At 36.3% G+C, this 21,908-nt stretch overlaps 1 protein-coding gene across 1 annotated transcript in view; it reads right to left on the minus strand.

Annotated features, from left to right (window-relative positions):
- The window catches only part of mta2 (metastasis associated 1 family, member 2), a 26,567-nt gene extending 5,902 nt beyond the window's left edge, over positions 1–20,665 (minus strand). Inside the window, exons 1-11 of the mRNA XM_073836379.1 lie at positions 20,249–20,665; positions 10,596–10,663; positions 9,487–9,580; positions 2,759–2,876; positions 2,540–2,603; positions 1,192–1,309; positions 812–914; positions 631–730; positions 314–502; positions 143–217; positions 1–30 (exon numbers count right to left, since the gene is read on the minus strand). Of these exons, the coding sequence (XP_073692480.1) occupies positions 1–30; positions 143–217; positions 314–502; positions 631–730; positions 812–914; positions 1,192–1,309; positions 2,540–2,603; positions 2,759–2,876; positions 9,487–9,580; positions 10,596–10,663; positions 20,249–20,276 (987 nt within the window). The 5' untranslated portion in view covers positions 20,277–20,665. The remainder of the gene's footprint in view (positions 31–142; positions 218–313; positions 503–630; positions 731–811; positions 915–1,191; positions 1,310–2,539; positions 2,604–2,758; positions 2,877–9,486; positions 9,581–10,595; positions 10,664–20,248) is intronic.
- Positions 20,666–21,908: the final 1,243 nt, after the last annotated feature.

Genomic DNA, 21,908 nt, shown 5'->3' on the forward strand with positions numbered 1-21,908 from the left:
GCTGTCAGCCTCTGCTGCCTTCAGTCTTTTCTGGGAGGAAAAGAAAAACATGGTTTAAATAACATTTGCATACACGCATAAATGTTCACACAACACACATCAAGATATATTTTGGTTAAAAAAAAAGTTAAAAGTTTGTTACCTGCTGGATGTAACGATCAGTAGTCTTCCACATGTAGTAGAACTGGACCACACTAGCTAATGACTTCCAGGGCAACTGCGGGACAACAATAGATAATAAATCCTCTGAGCTTTCCCAAATAGTGCAGTCTGTGTGAGAGCAAATGCTCTAGTATGGGGTTTGCAAACTCACAAAGTCTTGGCGAATGTCATTGAAGTCTTTGCCGTATTTCTCCAGAGCCTCTTCGAACAGCATGGCTTCTGAGGCGCTCCACTCTTCCATCTCGTCCCTGCATAACACCGGGCCACCCTGCGGCACCAGCGTCGACATGGCCTTGGCGAGATCATAGCCGTTCTTCTGCAGAGTGTCCATGGCGTGGAACTACAGACAGACAGGACGGTGTAAATATCAGATGTGCATGAAAACTGAACTCAAGTGAGGTAGCAGTGAATGAAATGCTCCTGTGGGTAGTTAAGGAAAGGAGTGTAATTGGACACTTCTGTTCTCACCAGTGTGATGTCTCTTGATGCTGCCGCTGCGCTCATGTGCAGACTGGGCTGGCGGATTGAACTGCTGCAGTCTAGTGCACGTGCAAATGTACCAACAGCCCTAAAATGCACAATATTTGATTTAACATCATGCTAATGAAAAATAACATTTTATTGGCCAGTCTAAGAATGAAATACTAACCGTGCCACCACCAGGAACTGGTCTATCTGAGGATCCTTCAGCTGGTTATTAGGATCCCACACCTTTGTCTCAAGCTTCTCCTGCACTCGACTGTCTAAATCAACTGAGGTGAATGAATAGTTTTGAATTAGTGAATCAGTTTTGAATAAGCAACACTTTTCCCTAAAATGTGCACTGAAAATATAAATTTCAGGAGATGAAGTACTGATGCAACATTGTGATGAGGATCACATGCGAGTAGGACACAATGTAAACATTACAACTGTTTCAGCATCTGATATTGTCACTACTGGAGCTGCTTGGAAATCAGTAGAGTTTTCAACATCAAAATGATCATGTTTTAGTAACACCAAGGTACAGTGACATCAAAACCTTCTGACCTTCAGCCAGTTTGTCAGGGATCTCTGCCTGGTACTTGGATCCCACTCTGATCTCACCCTGGTCAGCCAGCAGGGTCTTCTGAACTGGGTCAAACACCAGAGAGTAGAAGAAACAGTCCTACAGAACAAACACACACAATACAGTTGGCCATTTAGTCATTTTAAATCAACAAAAGCTGTTCACTTGTCTAATAATTGTATTTTGCCCTTTGAATTGAGCTCAAAATTGGGGGTCAGTTGGGTTTTTAAAAAAATACTTTCATACAAAAGTTATTTCAATTTTAAATAATTGCTGTTTTTACTCATCATATAATGTAAAATGTATCATGGTATCCACAAAAATGATACAATATGAACTATTTTTAATATTGATAAATGTTTGTGAAGGATCATGTCACACTGAAGACTGGTGAAATGTTGGCTGTGTTATCACAGGAATAAATTACATTTTAAAATATATTAAAATAGAAAAGTTACTTTTAAATTGTACTAATATTTCCCAACATTACTGTTGTTTTTTAATCAAATAAATGCAGCTTTCTTTCAAACATATTTTAAAACCTTTACCAACCTTAGTCAAAATGACAAATACAACAAATACTACCATGACATAAGTCAATTGTGACCCTGGACCAGGGTTGCCAGGTCTTCACAACAAAACCCACCCAATTGATACTCAAAACTAGCACGATTGGGTTTCGATGGGGCTGGGTTTCACTGCCCTGGACCACAAAACTAGTCATATTTTCATGTTTTAAACCTGAATAAATAAGCTTTTTATTGATGTATAGTGTGTTAGGATAGAGATACAACTATTTGAATATTTGGCAGAGATACAACTATTTGAAAATCTGGAATCTGAGGGTGCAAAAAAAAAATCTAAATATTGTGAAAATCACCTTTAAAGGGGTCCAAAAGAAGTTCTTAGCAATGCATATTACTAATCAAAAATTACGTTTTGATACATTCACAGTAGGACATTCACAAAATATTTTCATGGAACATGACCTTTACTTAATATCCCAATGATTTTGAGCATAAAAGAAAAATCGATCATTTTGACCCATACAATGTATTGTTGGCTACTGCTACAAATACACCTGTGCTACTTACGACTGGTTTTGTGGTCCAGGGTCACAATTTAATTTTTGCATTACAGTATTGAGAGTTAGAGAATAAAATTACCTCAAATCTGTTCTTAATAAACAAGCTTAATTTACTTAATTTTTTTTTTATCTAAGCGGTGAAACATGACAGAACCCTCATGAGATTCACTCTTACAGCATTGTTATTATGGCCTGTCTGTCAATCATGCCTTTAGTGATGGTGGTAGTTTTGTGACACTTACCTCTCTCTCTAGATAGCCAGTTAAAACATCAGTCTCGTTCAAAAGTGTGACATTGCATTTTCCTCTGTAGAAAAACAAGCGAAAACATACACAGTATAAATAGGACTTTATCACTACAAATCAAATGCCTTATATATAGAGTCCAAGTCTGGGTTCTGATGGGATTACACCATTCAATCCAGAGATGTTTGTGTCCGTGAGCGGCGTGAGTGTATTTACCGTATGTGTGTGGCTGGGAGAGACTCAAACTGTCGAGACAGGAACAGTTCTCTGTGCTTGAGCTGGTGTTTCTGCTGTTCTGACGTTGAAGGCTGCTTGGACTCCTCTTCAAAGTCTCCTAAAATATACACACAGAGACACACAAACATATGAGTGTGATGCTAATGGCCTCAATTAGTTCTGATGTGAACCAGCTTGCCCTCCGAACACACAAACCAAATCTTAACAGTTTATGCACCATGTATTAGTTACGGTTGTGATCAATTTCACACTCATTCAGATAATAAATTGAATATCCTTCATGAGGTCTGTTGACTTGTCAGGAAAGTAAACTACTATGAACGCATTTCAAAAACAGTACTTTTGACTTGAACCAATTTGAAATGGCGACAGATGGATTTCTTAAATAGATGCTCATGTGAGGTGAGGAGACTTGGCAGGACTTTATCAGCCGATCTGACCGGACTCCACCCCTGCACGGAGCCGAAGGAAACCCTGTCAATGAAGAGGGCGGGATATCAAGCCACACCCATTTCCATTAACCCCTCCTGCCACCCCGGTGGCCCTGCCCCCTCCTTTCTCTCCCCTTGGCCAATGCGTCCCTGCCAGCTTTACTGGGAAACCCTGTGCAATAAACCTGAGGCGCCCATCCCCCCATTGAGCAACAACCCCCCCCATGCACAAGTACGCATTTAAAAAAAAAAATGCCACAAGCTCTCTTTCACACATGCACAAGCAGATGAGCACTCAAGACACACGTACGACAAATCCATCATACTTGCACTCTCAGAGGCAAACGCGCACACACATACATGCGTTTAATAACACTTTCACTTCTTGACAAAGACAGCAGCCAGACAGTGTTAACCTAGTGTTAACCCTTTGAGCACCATGGCCCGGTGGGTCCCATGAAGGCTCTTTTGTTCTGAGAGCACAGGGCGGATGGCAGCTGAGGATAAGCACAGAGGAGCCCATTCAGGAGGGGGGGGGGTATAGGAGGAAGATGGGCAGAAGGTAGAGAAGGGAGGAGGTGATGTAAATGGGAGCCCTGATCTTGTGTAACAGGACAGTGTTGGTGCTCTAGAGCACGCAACATAAAGAGGAGGATACGTTTAGTATTAAACGGCCAGCCAAGAAGACATTGACCTCTCATGACTGCAAAGGATTTGAATGCTAACTCCTGCCCATGTCAACTCAAACCTGACCCTACTCTGGAATGGTTAGGTCAATGCACTGCTTTGACAATTACAATGGGTTCATGGCAGTTCACATACACTAAATTTACATATAAATGAACCACTCCCTCAGGGATCTACCTCAATATATCTGCCATGTGGGATGTTTGCAGGTGTGTTATATACATAATTAGGAATGTGCAAAGCTACACGTTTTCAAAATCAACTAGTCAGTGGGTTGTCTGATTGACTAATCAACTAGTCGGTAACCCTATCAGATGCACTTCTCAGAGGGCGTTTGCACAGGACACTTTTATAAAAGGAGCACAGCAGTGGGCATCGGTTTCTAGATATTTTCAGATGTTGAGTTTACTAATGAGAATTCGAACCACTGACTGTGTGACGCAATGAACAAAGACAATTATCGGTATGTGTGCAGATATCAACTAAAGCGTGAAGAGAATGCAAGAACTCAAGTTCTTTTAATAGGGCAACTGACAGATACTCAACAAATACATCATATGTGACCCTGGACCACAAAACCAGTCATAAGGGTCTAAATTGAGGTTTATACACAATCTTAAATATGAATAAATAAGCTTTCCATTGATGTATGGTTTGTTATGACAATATTTGGCCGAGATACAACGATTTGAAAATCTAAATTCTGAGGGTGCAAAAAAAATATTACTAATCAAAAATTAAGTTTTGATATATTTATGGAAGGAAATATCTTAATGGAACATGATCTTTACTTAATATTCTAATGATTTTTAGCATAAAAGAAAAATCTATAATTTTGACCCAAACAATGTATTTTTGCCTATTGCTACAAATATACCTGTGCTACTTATGACTGGTTTTGTGGTCCAAATAGGGTCACATATAAGGCTGAATATCTATAAGATTTTATTGCACAAAACCAACAGTCCTCTGGAAATAAAAAAGGATGTTTTGATTACACCTAATGCTCAAAATACTACTTAAACCAGACGATATAAAGTCTGGCAGTAAATGTCTAAAGCATTTCAAATTTAGTGATGCAACTTCCTAGTAGGGGTGGGCGATATGACCTTTTTGGCGTCATGATTCGATAAAAAAAAAAAAAAAAAAAAAAAAAAGATTGACAATTTTTCGATATTCAATCATGATTCACAATTTTTCATTTTTTGTGCACACTGGACTTTAAAGGATTAGTTCAGTTCTAGAACATACATTTACAGATGATGTAGTCACCCCCTTGTCATCCAAGATATTTATGTCTTTCTTTTTTTCAGTCGTAAAGATTTTTTTTTTTTTTTGAGGAAAACATTTTAGGATTTCTCTCCATATAAATGGACTTCTATGGTGCCCCGAGTTTGAACTTCCAGAATGAGTTTAAATGCAGCTTCAAAGGGCTCTAAATGATCTCAGCCGAGGAAGAAGGGTCTTATCTTGTAAAACGGTCAGTTATTTTCAAATTTTTTTTAAAAAATTTATATACTTTTTAACCTCAAACACTCGTCTTGTCTAGCACTGCGTGAACTCTGTGTATTCTGGTTCTTGACAGTTAGGGTAGGTCAATAAACTCCCATCTCATTTTGTCATCCAACTTCAAAATCATCCTACATCGCTGTTTTACCTTTTTTGTAAAGGGCGTATGATCTTCTTTGCACGTTTACTTTATAAACATTGGGTCGGTACTCCTGCAGGCGATTTTAACTGTCATGAACTAGAATACACAGAGTTCATGAAGAACCAGACAAGACAAGCATATAAGGTTAAAACGTATATAAATTGTCATTTTTTAGAGCCCTTTGAAGCTGCTTTTAAACTCATTCTGGAAGTTCAAACTCGGGGCACCATAGAAGTCCATTATTTAGAGAGAAATCCTGAAATGTTTTTCTCAAAAAACTATTTCTTTATGACTGAAGAAATAAAGACATAAACAGCTTGGATGACAAGGGGGTGAGTACATTATCTATTACTTTAAACTTTTAGGTCGACTCATATAGCAGAGACTGGGCACGCGACTGATTTGGTTGAAATTAAAGAGTTAAGTGCGTTAAGTTGCAGAAAACAACAACTTGCTGTCCCGTCTTGCTGTCTGACATACACCTGAAGTGCATGCATCTCGAGCAGCTTGTAAACAAAGCGCGCACACTCACACAGAGGCGCGTTTTCAACTCACAGAGTTGGTTCATCTTTCACATCTCCTTTTATTTTAACCGAAACATACACAACACAGAATAATGTCAAAATACGCGCCTCGACAATCATTTTTGTAACCGCAGCCAGTTATGTTTTAAATGATTGTAAACAGCTGAGAAAGAAATCGGATGCGTTTCATTATATTGGATCCGTGCAGTCAGTCTTAAAGGGACAGCAGCCTCTGTGAAAAAAACGCGTCTCTCTGGTCAGCCTAGGGTCCGAGATATGCCAAAAAAAACAATCGGCACTACCAACCTTTCCACAGATAAACAAACAGTGTTCCAACCAATCAGCGTCAGGGGTTTGGTGTTGTGGACTTTCCTACTGGTGCAGGGATGTGAGGGAGGCGGAGCGAAAGTCCACAACACCAAACCCCTGACGCTGATTGGTTGGAACACTGTTTGTTTATCTGTGGAAAGGTTGGTAGTGCCGATTGTTTTTTTGGCATATCTCGGACCCTAGGCTGACCAGAGAGACGCGGTTTTTTCACAGACAATTTATGGGGCAGGCAGCGAGCGGATCGTGATGAAAGGTCAGCTGAATTTGACACTTTATGTTTCAGGCTCGAAATCGCTGATACAACCTTTAAGCAACAGGACAAAAAAACTACAGTAGAACAAATAAGAAATGCTACATACATTGAATAAAGTAATCAAATGTATAAACAATGTAAAACTGTGTAAATAAAATATTTATTTCTTCTTAATAAAGTTACAAAAGTCAAAAGATTTTCCTCTTTTGTTGTTTGATTAACATGAATGACACACAGCTGGAATATTAGAATGCTATCACTTTAAGACCTGCCCAGATCCAATATACTTTACACAAACATTTTCTTTATCAGCTGTTTGCTTTTATTTAAGACCTAAATTACTGTGTTTACAAGGATACTTGCAAAGACAGGCATTTTGGCACAAACAAGTGTGTGTATTTAAAGCCGATAAATCAGCAAAATAATTCAAAGAGCACCGTCTTCACATGAGCGTGTCTTAGTGCACGCATAAAGCAAAATGAGTTCTCTTTTGCTGCTGACTGTGTTTCAACGACCTAAAATCACTTGTTTTTAAATGCTTTAAAACAGCGGTTCCCAACCGGGGGGTCGCGACCCACTAGGGGGCCTCAGTGATCCTCCAGGGGAGCCGCGAGATATCTTAAAATTAATTTAAATATTATCCTATAATTGTTTAATTTCATTATTAATGCGCTAAATGAGAATAATAAAAGCACAGCCTCTCTCGTGTTCTGTGATTGATTGCTTCAGACTCGGCACAGCAAGCCACATCGCACTGTTAAATACAGACTGAATGGCGGCTCAAAACTTCCAAATGCTGTAAACAAACTACTTTTACATCTCTCGGCTGCATGCATGAAGCAAACCATCGTAAAGGTAAAAGGTAAAAACAATTAGTGTCATAATAACGAACTTGCGCGTGCCTAATGTCTCGTGTAAATCAGAGTCGTACACGAGACACGCATAAGTCTGCTATGGATTCACAAACTATGCACGCTCTCGGGGCTCTGATCCCTATCGCATTTTTGCGTGAAATTACAAACATTTGCCTAGTTGTCCAAATTAATGTGAGTGTTTTATAATAGATGCTCACCCATAGAAGAGGAGTAAGGCTCGGTGTTTACGAGATCCTGTTCACTGATCCCGTCTTCGTCAAACCTTCACATCGATGCATTTCAACAGATTTAGAATGTATTTGCTGTAGTTTGAATTTGTGTATTAATTTTTTTTTAATGGATACAAACAGTAGCTATTCAGTCAGTCAAGTTCAAAGGGACAGGTTTAGTGGTCTTTTGGTATCTCCCTGTTGTACGGCAGGTTCACTTATTTAAGAAAAAGTACTCTTAAGTTGTAAAGAATGTCTGAAGTAAAATAATTTTAAAAGTTAGAATTGAGCAGAGGTTTTCTTTAAAGATTATAAGGTATATTTGAAGTTTTAATTTAAAGTTTGTTTGAATTTTGAGTTTTTTTATAACATGCAGTAGAAGAATAATTAAGGCAAAACAAATGTGACCCTGGACCACAAAACCAGTCTTAAGTCGCTGGGGTATATTTGTAGCAATAGCCAAAAATACATTGCATGGGTCAAAATGATTGATTTTTCTTTTATGCCAAAAATCATTAGGAAATTGATGTTCCATGAAGATTTTTTGTAAAATTCCTACTATAAATATATCAAAATGTAATTTTTGATTAGTAATATGCATTGTTAAGAACTTAATTTGGAGAACTTTAAAGGTGATTTTCTCAGTATTTTTTTTTTTTGCACCCTCAGATTCCAGATCTTTAAATAGATGTATCTCGGCCAAATATTGTCCTATCCTAACAAACCATATATCAACAGAAAGCTTATTTATTGAACTTTCATATGATGTATACATCTCAGTTTTGTAAAATTTAACCTTATGACTGGTTTTGTGGTCCAGGGTCACAAATGTTTTGGTTAATAAAAAAGTTTTAAAAATAAATTATTTTTTTCTTTACTGTGGAAGTACAGTATAAGAGGACATGTCAGGCATAGGGGGGCCTTGCAAAATTGGCCAGAGAAGGAGGGGGGCCCCGGAGTAAAAAAGGTTGGGAACCCCTGCTTTAAAACATGTATACAATACGTTTTTGAAAAGTTGTGTGTAGATTGGTGTCCTTCTTCTAAGTCCTTCTGTTTTGACCTGTGGGAATCTGTATGGACTTCTAAAGAATGAAAATGCATGTAATATAAAACATACAAATGCACTGCCATTTTGCATGTTTATTTAGCAAATAAGTAAATATTCTGGATATTTTTTACACTTTCAATCATCAATACAAGAGACTAAGAGACTAGTATCACTCCACATGAGAAATATAAGATTGTAATTGCTGCAATCCCATGTTTGACAGGTTGCTGATATTGTCCTCATGCTGGTGTACATATAAAGTTGTGAGAGCAAGAGGAAATTTTAGATTAAAGAAAAAAAATCATGCTCACTTCAAATCTATCCAGCATAATTCCACAGATTTTCCAGTCAAACTCAGTGCAGAATGTCAATTCTGGGCCTACTAATTGGTCATAAAATCATAGAGTAAGATCAACAAAAATCTTTAAAATTTTCTTGCAAAGTCCTGCTTCCACATTCAGATTGAAGACTTCAAATATATAAAATGCAAGGACATATAATATGCAAGAAGTATGACTTAATTATACATGGATTGATCATCTTTGGTGCCTTAAATGCTGCTCCCAGTGCCTTTCAAAGCTGTAAATTCTAGTTGGTGTTTCACTTTAAATAGTACATCTAGATAGTGACACTATATCTTCATCTTAAATGTGATGAAGAGGCGTGAACTGGAGGAGACTGAAACAGTCGGGTACTCACTTGCATTGCTATCAGCCAGAGTGTTAAGATTGGCGGATATATCTCTCCGCCTGAAGAGACAGACCACCTTGGCTTCTACATTTCCATTGGCAGTCTGGGGAAGACATGCAAAGAGAAAACAGTTTGAGAAAGAATATTCACAAAACGATCACACTTACAGTCATTTTCTCTATACAATGTGTGAAGTAAGCGCTTTAAGTGCTATTACTGTCTTCATGTCACAGACTTGTAAAAACCTATAATTTAAGTATAACTTTTAAAGTAAAACTTTCAACAAGAATGATACTGCCTATGATTTACAGGAAAGCACACCAATATTTAAGCTGCCAAGAAAAAAGTTGCGCGCCCTATTAATAACTACATTTCTTTTCATTTTCCAGCATTGAAAATGAACCACTCTATATGGAAATGAAAACCACATCTTGCTCATTAATGCAACACGGTGTGGGTTGGAGTTGTGTATATTCAAGACAGCACTGAATTCTGACTAACACGTATACATATTGAACACAGACACCACTTCCATTAGTTTAACCGTCCTGCTGAGCTTCATAGCCCTTCAAAATGAGGTTACATAAAAGTGTTTTAATCCCTGCTCCAGGAAACAGGCCTGTGTCATTCTCAGCATTATATAAGTCTCTCACGGCTGGATCTTCATCTCAAAACAGCCCAGCGTGCATCGGTAGACAACAGCATGATGGCTGAGCATTAGCAATGGACAACAGAGGGGAGCAGGTGACAGAGACAGTCTGTTACGCTGTCATGAGTGACAATGCATTAGCTGAGAGCTGGCATATGTCAATCATCCACGTTCAGAGTAATGTTCAAATCTCTGCACATGCAATTGATGATGTATGATAAATGATTGGTGGACATCAAAAGCCTCAACCAATCACAGTCAGTCTGACTCCAGGCTGTAAGAATGGTGACACATCAGATTCATTATGTATGCTGGTATATTGGCACTGTAGGTCACACCGGTCAAAAATAACTCATGGTGAAAGGAACTTAAAAGAAAACAAAAATCGGAATGCCTCTAAAAGGAAGCAAGCACAATTTTCTTCAGCAAAAATTATGGCAGAAGATAACATAACATGTTCCAACCTCACCTTGTTGAGTTCTTCTATTCTGCGGATCAGATATGGGTTACTGGAGGAGTTTTCAAAATACACATAATCTGTAATAGACAAAAGAAACAATCTGTAAGTGACAAACATCTGTATGATTCATTATTTATGCTTTATACAGTTATAGTCAAAAGTTTACATACACCTTGCAGAATCTGCAAAATGTTGACTATTTCACCAAAATAAGAGGGATCATACAAAATGCATGTTATTTTTTTTTTTTATTTAGTATTGACCTGAATAAGATATTTCACAGAAAATATGTTTACATATAGTCTTAATATTGAGTTGTTATCCGAATGATTCACAGCTGTTCCCTTGTTTGTTCTGAACAGTTAAACTTCCCACTGTTCTTCAGAAAAGTCCCACAAATTCTTTGGTTTTCAGCATTTTTGTGTATTTAGACATTTTCCAACAATGACTGTATGATTTTGAGATTCATCTTTTCTTGCTGAGGACAACTCATATGCAACTATTACAGAAGGTTCAAATGCTCACTGATGCTCCAGAAGGAAACAACGCACTAAGAGCCTTGAAAACTTTTTAAATTTAAAGATCAGGGTAAATTTAACTTATTTTGAATCTTCTGTAACAGTTGCATATGAGTCCCTCAATGGTCCTCATTGTAAAAAGATGGATCTCAAAACCATATAGTCATTGCTGGAAAGCGTTCAAACACACAAAAATGCTGAAAAACCAAAGAATTTGTGGGACTTGAAGGATTTTTCTGAAGAACAGCATGCAGTTTAACAGAGATACATTGATATTACAAACCTTACACATACTGAAAAAGCAACAATTATTTTCATGATACTTATGCATATGATAAACTGAATTGATAAATTATAATATATAAATATTATAATTCTATACCATTTAAACCGTCTAAATAAAATGAAATCAATAGATGTAAATGCATTTTGGTACAACATTTTAATATACAGTATGAAAATGCATAATCATTTTTGACAACTGCTAAAAATTGCATTTGATTACTATTTAAACTGGAGTTTTTAAACAGTAACTTTAATTTTAGTTTAGTAATTGAAATTGTGGAAAATGAGCATGCACAATTAAAGAGACAATATTAATTGAGATGATATTAGCCAGTAAATTATATGGTACCAATACATTGTGCATCCTCAATGATCAGTGCTAAAATATGGGTTCAGTAATATGTCACTAGGACCATATAGAATCTGTGCCCACAGATTTGCAGAGAACATCATAAGTCCTACACAACACTTATGAAATATTTTGGCTGATTTTATTAATGCCTTCATCTACAAACAGAAAAGTAGTACTGTATGTGAATCCAAAGATATGAAGAAAAAATTCTATCACTAAACACATGAAAAATCAAATCATGTGTTATTGTGCAGAAGTTCCATAACGCATAGCATATAGAAGGGGACATAAGCAATGGTATGGGTCAACTTTGGCTTCTCAATCATTGAGAGGCCATACGATGAGGTCAACAGCATGTACACAGAAAACATCACTACAGTTATGTAATCGCTCTATTCTGGTCAGCTCTGGACGTTCTGGTAGACGTTGATCTTTGATCGGACTAACGCTTTGTGTTCTCGCCACTGCTCAGCCATGTTCTTAAGCCGTGCCGCAAGGGATAAATCAAAATGGAGGTCTCTCTCCTAAGTTCATGAGCTTCATCAATCAGAGAGACAGTGAAAAGAGGCTGGGCCGCATGGATCAATAACTTCCCTCAAGGAGAAACAGGGTCTAGCCATCTGCTCTTCAAGCAGCGATGTGCTGTATTGTTAGCTCATGGCATCTGGTGTTCAGAGACACCTAAAAAACCACTGAGGCTTCAAGATACTGACAGGGACTAAAATAGTAGGCAAACTAAACATACAGGTGAAATGTGTAACTTCCGCATTACAAGCATCACTATATAGATTTGAGTTTTCTGAACGATCCTCCAGACAATTATTTTTTTTTATTATCTCATACTCACGTCAATTCAGCCAATATTGCAATCTTGGACTGGTCGGGATGCTCAAACAAACCAGAAAGGTTTCCAAGAGTTTATACTTTTTAAGGAAAAAGACCTACAAATGGTTTACTTTTGTAGTTAATGTTCAGGTTAACTATGATATTCATTTAAACATATTAAGATAAGAAAATAAGTTCATTCTGTGAATAGACAGTGCACAAGCCTGTTTACAAATATTTTAGTAAATATCCAAAATTTGATATACTGCCGCTCAAACGTTTGGGATCAGTAAAATTATTAATGGTTTTTAAAGACGTTTTATGCTCATCAAGGCTGCATTTATTTGATCAAAAATACAGAAAAAAAATATTATTTTAATTTAAAATAACTGTTTTCTATGAGAATATAATTTAAACTGTAATTTATTCCTGTGATACAAAGTTTGATTTTCAGCATCATTATTCCAGTTTTCAGTGTCACAAATCCTTCAGAAATCATTCTAATATGCTGATTTATTATCAATGTTGAAAACAGCTTAATATTTTGTTGGAACCTGTGATTTTTATTCTTTCTTTTTTTTGAATGAAATTCATACTTTTATTCACCAAGGATGTGTTAAATTTAGGGATGCTCATATTGACCGTTTAACCGTTAACCGTCAGTAAGAATTTTAACCGATTATTACTATCAGTTAAACGGTTTAAAAAATATATATAATAATAATATATTATAATTTTTACGTTTGCTGCATGGTGAAAGAAAAAATAATGTTTACTCGCGGAAGCGTGTGGACACGTGCAGTGCGGCTGTTAAGACATATTTTGCTGAGTAAGCACCTGCTTTAACTTCTCTTAGTTTGTGTAACTCGTGTAAGTAGCCTATGCAACATGATGGCAATGGCGATATTGGGTTATCAGAGAGTGAATCCATGAATAAATGTATTCAAATTCTGAATTAATTATAGTCTAAAAACTGCGCGCTCCCCTTACAAGCACTGGAAAGCTCTCATACATTACTGTAGTTAATCGCAATCTCACAAAGTTAATAAAAAGTAATAAAATAACCTTTACTCTGTAAATGAATCTCTTATTTACATCATGTCTACACTTTCTTTGTTTTTATGAGAGAGCTCGTGGAGGTATAGAATTCAGCAGAATTGAAACCGGCACTTTGAGTGGTGAGAGGATCGTAACATAGCCGCCTCTGATTGGCCATTGCTATAATGTAATCAACAGAAATGTCTGTGATTGGCTATTGAACACTGTGAAAACACGTTTCTCCACATATGACTAGTGGATGAAAAGACCCGAACCGCAAATTGAAAGGATTTTTGTGAAGTGTTTTTGTCACGGATCTAAGCGTTAACAGACAGCGTCCCAGTCTATCTGTACAGCATGTCCACATGTTAAAAACTGAGGTATAGGCTGGTCCGCTATATGTTTTTATGTCCGACGAGAAGAACAAGACCGGTACCTTTCTTCAAAGCGCATAGAAGGATTCAGTGTGTTTTAGTTTTGTCATCTTAATTAGGTAGTTATTTAATTTATACATATTTAGTGTAGGCCTTTTTATATTCTTTTTTTTATTCATTCTTATTTTCTCTGTTCTCAGAAGCGCTGCTCATGCGTGATAATTTGAGCATATGAATGCAGTTTTTGTTGTTGCTCTGTATGCTGCTGTTTGCACGTTAAAATAAAACATTTGCTTGTATTTTTATGTATCATCACAGATACTCGTGCATTCTATTTTTATTTTAAACGAATTTATTATTCTAATTTTATCAGTTAACGGTTAATGATCGGATAACGAGCAGCGGTTGTCGGTCAGGAAAATTAACCGAAATGAGCATCCCTAGTTAAATTGATAAAAACTGATAGTAAAGACTTATATGGTTAGAAAAGATTTATCTCCTTAATAAATGCTGTTCTTTCTAACCTTTCAATCATCAAAAATCAGCTTTGCATCACAAGAATAAATTACATTTTAAAATATATTAATATAGAACATCATTATTTTAAACTATTTCACAATATTATTTTTTTCTGTATTTTTGATCAAGTAAACGCAGCCTTGATGAGCATATAAGAATTCTTTAAAAAAAATCTTACTAAACCCAAACTTTTGAGCAGCAGTATATATACATATATAAAAATTTCCTCATTTTATTCATTTGTTCCATTGTTTCAGTTAAATTGTGGCCACAAATTAAGAATTAGTTCCCACACAACTTTCCTCATTTTAGTAAACAGTAGCCAAGTTGTACCAATTTGTCTCCTCTATCTGACTGAATTAAAAAGAGGGAACAACTTAGTGCAACATTCTATTTAAATGAGGGAACAAATTAGTACAATGTGGCTGCAGCTTATTTAAATTCTTATTTTGTAACCACAATATATTTTTGTCTGCATATCATGTGTGGGGCTCCAGAATATAATAAGAAATGTAAGTGCAAAATGAGTGTCATTTTAATTCAGCACTTTTGTGTATTTCAATTGTTATCATTAATAACATGCATTACATTTCTTGCCATTACATTCCTGTAGCTCATATAGTAGAGCATGGCCAGCAACAACCAGCAAGACCTTGTGTTTGATTCAAAGGGAATGTATGATGCAAGAACTGATCAAAAGTACAACTTGAATGCAATGCAAGTCGATTTGAAAAAAGTATCTGCTCTGAAACATCTATCTGGCAGTATATGCACATTCAGTGCAGGATGCTCATTTAACAGACCACACAATGTCACCCGATATATACATTTGCTCACATGTATGCGAGCAGAACTTTTTGTCTGCATCACTAGACAAGTATCTTCTTTGCATCTTTATTAGAGGTCTCAATTAACACTCTGTGAGAAACAATGTAAGCTTCACTGAACCAAAACCATCTCAATTACAGTGCTGGTTTGAAACACTTCAATTCTCTCTTGCTGGCAAACAGTGCGATTGCACTTGCCTTGTTTGAACTTAAAGCACCACAAAAGAGAGGACAAGCACTCACACTTTAGCATGCTTCATGTTTGTCCAAAATGCAGTGAAGAAGATATAATGAGGGAAATCAAATCACATAAAAACCATGCTACATTTTACGAGTTCTTCAAGTGAATCTCCTTGACCAACTTTGTTTCCCTATTTTATCGTGCAAGAACAATCGACTTTACACATACCCTTTATTCAGTGAATGCATGAGAATTTACTGACAGGGCATGATGAGGATACAGCTCTACCTGCACTTCGTATCTGGGTTGTTACAGGAGCATTTGCTACAGTAAACTATTGAACACTGTGCCGTGTTTGCATAGTAGAACAGCGACATTCAAACCAGGAGTTGTGAGCACAAGTGACCTGGACAAAGACGATATCTCTAGTGGTTAACCAATATGGATCTCCTAAAACCCAATGCCAGTAAACATATCTACAGACAGTGCCTGAGAGTTGACAGGTATTCCAGTGGCATGTTCTACATTTGGGAGGGCAATTTTTATGTACCCAGTTTCTTCAATATTTTAAATGGTGACAATAACAATAGACTGCTTAAAATCTAAACTATACATGTAAAAAAGATGCAATATTATGACCAAAAATATTAGATTTCTGTAAATTATTACTCTTTATATTGTAATAACAATTATAAATATAAATATGGAAAATATAAAAACGTTTTTGTTTTTATGTGTCTGGCACTGTCTGACTTTGGACACATCCCATTCCGACATCACAGATGAAGACGTTGGGGGCAGCCGTGGCCTAATGGTTAGAGAGTCGGACTTGTAACCCAAAGGTTGCAGGTTCGAGTCTCAGGTCCGGCAGGGATTGTCGGTGGGGGGAGTGAACCAGCACTCTCTCCACCCTCAATGACACGACTGAGGTGAGTCCCCCCAACTGCTCCCCGGGCGCTGCAGCAATGGCTGCCAACTGCTCCGGGTATGTGTTCACTACTGTGTGTGTTCATTACTGTGTGTGTGCACTTGGATGGGCTAAATGCAGAGCACAAATTCCTAGTATGGGTCACCATACTTCTCCTCCTTTCCTTTTCCTTTCCTTTCCTCCATGCATTAGTCTAATCTAGAGCAAATTATGCAAAAACTCCTGTTATAATCACTAAAGCTACGAAAGTAATCTTTTATTTACAGTGTATCTGCACTGTTGTTTATGATGAGGGAATTTGCAAAATGTGTGCAGTCAACAACAGCTCCGATGCTGATGTTTTCAGCGCTGACTAATCAAAGCGCCTCTGATTGGCCAATGCATTTCTAAATTCAACAGAAACGCATTTGATTGGTTGCAAGGCTTATCGCTGCACAAAACAGTGCATAAAAGCTGTTTGTGCAGGGGCATTTTTTGCCCCTTTGTCTTGAATCTACAAAGCATTTTTGTTCATTTTGGTGGCATTTTTGCCACAAGCTGTTGTTAATTTCCAACCCTGGTACTTACTCTATGCTTATGAGTAGGATTTGGGTTTGGTTTAGGGTTAGTTGCATGCAATTGTGCATAATTTATTATTACTACTATAGTAAATACATGTACAATCTGTAACAAGGACACCATAAAATAAAGTGTTACCAAACTGATTTTTAAAAATGCACTACAAAAGACTGTTGTTCGGCAGTTTAATGCAATGATAGCTCCCTTGACTGTTTTCATGGTGAGTAACACATTGAAATTATATAAAAGAGCAATTTAAAAACCTAAATCAGGTTTTAAGTCTGCTTTAGATAGAAATTCTAAAATGGATTTAGGATTAATCAGTTTAAAAAAAAAATGTGTCCTCAGAGTAATATAATTTCATGAGAGAACTGAAGCCAATACAATTTAATAAAATATGTTTAAGAGATACTGGATTCTGGCAAGAAGAGCATATGATCTGCACTTCATATTAAAAAATCTGGAATGTTTCAGTCAGCATTGTGTATATAAGATCTGATTCTAGCAATTCACTACAAAAAAAATGAAAAAAAGAAACCATTTATTATCCATTAACAAGGCTGTTGGTGAAGTTAAAATGTTAATGGAAGAACAGACAGATCTTTTATTCTATATTGTGATGAACACCAGTGTAAAAATTATGTAAAAAATAAAGGTTGTTTTAAATGTGAGGTAGCAGTGTATTATAAGAAAGTGGCAAGGTTTTGATTAAAGAAGGGAGGTCAGAAAGTCAAGTTACGATACTTTAATTAAAATGTCTTTTAAAAAAGTAATTAAAAATGCATTTTTTTTTTATTTAAACATGCTCAAATTAATCATTAAAAAAAAATCATAAACATTTTCAAGCAAATACAAGTATTGGCAGATACCAGTTTTCTCAAAATGGCCAAATAATGACTGATAATACAGCCTGGCCAGTATATCAGTCTAGCACTACTCAGCAGATATTGGCTGATATGTCGGTCTATCACTAATGCATTCTAGGAAGCTCAATGACAAAATCACACTCTGATCAAAAGGGTAAACCGAAAACAGAGCAAGGCGACAGCACTTAGTCACAAAGCTTCAGATCACTGAGGTAAAACTGCAGAGTTGCAAGAGCTTGGGGCCAGAACAGGTCAAGTTCAATGACCTAAACCTGTACCTGCACCTCCCAAAACACTAGCAAACAGCGTAATAAAATGCATGGTAGTATCAGGCAAACTACGAAGGACCATCATTACATTACAATCACATGCATTATACATAACCAGCATCTTAATTGTATAAAACATTTAATACGACTGTTGTGAGCAGATGCAGACTTTGCCTTCCTCTTAACCTAGTCTTGAGTTATGTAAGTGAGGATAGCAAAATAAAGTAAACTGTGACATATTACACCCAAAGATTCTTCATATAGTGGACTACCAGTAAAACTGATAACAGTTTGGGAACAAAAATTATTCAGACACTTTGATCTGACCACGTTTTGCTTAAATGTTTTTTCATTACTTGCTAATGTGACCTTTTTACACCACAGACTGAACAAAATTAAGCATTGCTTATGCTTGGTAATAGGTCAAAGTATTGATAGTTACTACTAACAGTTGTCTGAATTTTCAGTTGATTGTAATCCATTACATACCTTTCTATCAAAGTTACCTGACATGATCAAGATGAATTTGTTCTGACACAGTTTAACTCATATTTTATTACCACTTTCTAAACTACAACGAATAAACTGATAGTGTTAGAAATGTTGAAGGTGTCTGAATAAGTTTTAGTTTGCCTGTGTAAACATACAGCTGAAGCTATTGAACTTTATATTAATGCTATTAATGCCCTTTGTTTTTTTATTGACCTTAAAATGGACTTTATTTAGAAAACCCAAATTTTTCTGAAAAACAAAATTAACGTTAATTTAGGCAAAGTTTCATATTAACAAGACAAAAATAGTAGCTAAAAAAAACTCATAACACAACTTGTCTCACAATGGACTTTCAAACCCTTTCAAACATAAGAACAAAAAATGAACTAACAAAAACAAAAATCAAAAGCTCTTTAAATTTCTGTAACTATCTAAATATTGCATTTTACTTCATTCTTCATTTATTTTTACCTATTTGTGACCCTGGACCACAAAACCAGTCATAAGTAGCAAAAATCAACAATACATTGTATGGATCAAAATTATCGATTTTTCTTATAAGTCAAAATCATTAGGATATTAAGTAAACATCATGTTCCATGAAGATATTTTGTAAATGTCCTACAGTAAGTATATCAAAACTTAATTTTTGATTAGTAATATGCATTGCTAAGAACGTAATTTGGACAACTTTAAAGGAGATTTTCTCAATGTTTAGATTTTTTTTGCACCCTCAGATTCCAGATTTTCAAAAAGTTGCATCTTGCCCAATCCTAATAAACCATACATTAATGGAAATCTTATTTATTCAGCTTTCTGATGATATATAAATCATCCTCATGACTGGTTTGTGGTTCAGGGTCACATTTGTTGCCTTTGCATTTTTTATGTTATTCGGATTCCTTATTTCACATATTCTTAAGTGTACAACAATGCTTTACATTTGCCTTGTTCTTAATGCTCTGTATTTGTATCTGTGATTAAATAAATGAACATTCAGTGCCACTTATGAACGAACGTTCGTCGTTTTGCTGTTCTGAACCATTCATTGAACTCTAAATCTAGATTTACCCAGTTCAAAATGTCTAAACCTTAAGATACCCGTTAAAACAATCAATTATTTGACCTTGTTCCTTTTCAAACAGGTGACAAAACTGAAAGTCTTTGCATCCCGTATTGTGAGACTCCCACACACACTCCATATAATTCAGCTGTCAAAAGTTTGACAGAATGACAGAGTTCAGACAACGTGCACGGCAAAAACTTGAATGAAAGTCGGAAAAGTAAGTTAAAAGCAACATAAGTAAATAAACTAACGGAAGGGTTCCTTCATAATTAGCTCATTTGCTTGCGGCGGCTAATTACTTGAAGAATCAAAACTAGGAACAAAAGAAAGAGTTTGCGACCCAATGCAAGTTTTCACATCCACGTGAATTTAAAGTTACGTTAAATACATATATAAATAATTAACACCGAGTTAACCCAAACGCAGCCGTAATGAAACTAGCCTAGCTCGCTTAGCAACGGGATTCCGCTCATTGTAACTAAGGCGGAAACAGCCGTTCGCGCTAATGCTAATGCTAACCCCCGCGAGCCTGCTGCTAGTGTTAGCCTTAACAATAATACTCACCTCCAACTCGGTACATGTTGGCCGCCATTCTCTCACTCTCCTAAACAAACAAAATAATCACGGATTCCCTCGTTGTGTGGATAAAAATGTGTATCCAAAATTGGTGCTGGTTCTTTATATCCTCGCGTGTACTGGCGTACTTCCCCCCGTTGCGAGACAAAGCCGGGACCCGGCACGGCGCTGCCGCTCTGGCGGGTAAAAGTTTAAAGTTTCCGCTACAATGTTTCTCCGGATGGTAAAAAAATCGCGTCTTTGTTTCGGTGCTGCGATAAAACTCCCATCGAACCCCTTTTCAGACATTCACACTTCACACGAGCCCTTGATAGCCAGCCTGTCTCTCTCTTTCTCTCTCTCTCACTCCACTCTTCCTCCCATCCTCCGCTCCCTGCTTCATCCTCCTCTTCTTCACCTCCGCTCTGTTTCACACACACACACGCGCGCACACACACAGACGGGCGCGCGTGCACGCAACCCCTTCTACAACGTCATCTTCGGAAGCTCATAACGTCACTTAGAATTCGACGAACTCCCGGGAAAAAGAAACTTGAGCTCTAGTACACAAATATTTTTTTTAATTATTGTAGATTTATTTTGTGGCTACAAGTTAATGTGGAGGGGCTTATCCCACTTTATAATTCAAATTTGAATATTATGTATGTACATAAATATAATTTTACATAATCGCATTTTGCATATGTATACGTATACATAAATACTATAAAATAAGGATATCAAACTGAATGTCGTTTGTCTTTTTTAATGATTTATTGTAACTCACATGTGCGCAGTGTTCATGATATTCTGACAACAAAGCTTTACTTTTGAAACTAACATCAATTTCCATTATATTTTAAAATAAAAACCAGCACTTTGAGACTATTGTGCATTTTTAATTACTTTTGTAATTACCGGTATTTGTCAAATTTTACATATGTGACCCTGGACCACAAAACCAGACATAATTAGCACGGCTATGTTTGTAGCATTATGCCAAAAATCATTAGGATATTAAGTAAACATCATGTTTCATGAAGATTTTTTTGTAAATATCCTACCGTAAATATATCAAAACTTATTTTTTAATTGTATTATGCATTGCAAAGAACTTCATTTGGACAACTTTAAAGACGATTTTCTCAATATTTTGATTTATATCGCCAAATATCGTCCTATCCTTTCACTTTTGTGATATTTGTGACCCTGGACCACAAAACCAGTCATAAGGGTACATTTTTTTAAATTGATATTTATACATCTGAAGTCTGAATAAACAAGCTTTCCATTGAAGTATGGTTTGTTAGGATAGGACAATATTTGGTCGAGATACAACTATTTGAAAATCATAACTCTGAGGGTGCAAATAAATCTAAATATCCAGAAAATCGCCTTTAAAGTTATCCAAATGAACTTAGCTAGGCATATTACTACTCAAAAATTAAGTTTTAGAGTAGGAAATGTACAAAATATCTTCATGGAACTTAATGGATCTTAATATCCTAATGATTTTTGGCGCAAAAGAATCAATAATTTTGACCCATACAATGTACTTTACGACTAGTTTTGTGGTCCAGGGTCATATATACACTTAGACCTATTAAAGGTTAATTACATTAGATTTAAACTAAATTGAAAATGGAATTTTTCAGATTTTATTTAGATA

This window comes from Garra rufa, chromosome 3 (genome assembly GCF_049309525.1).
Source record: "Garra rufa chromosome 3, GarRuf1.0, whole genome shotgun sequence".
Lineage (NCBI taxonomy): Eukaryota > Metazoa > Chordata > Actinopteri > Cypriniformes > Cyprinidae > Garra > Garra rufa.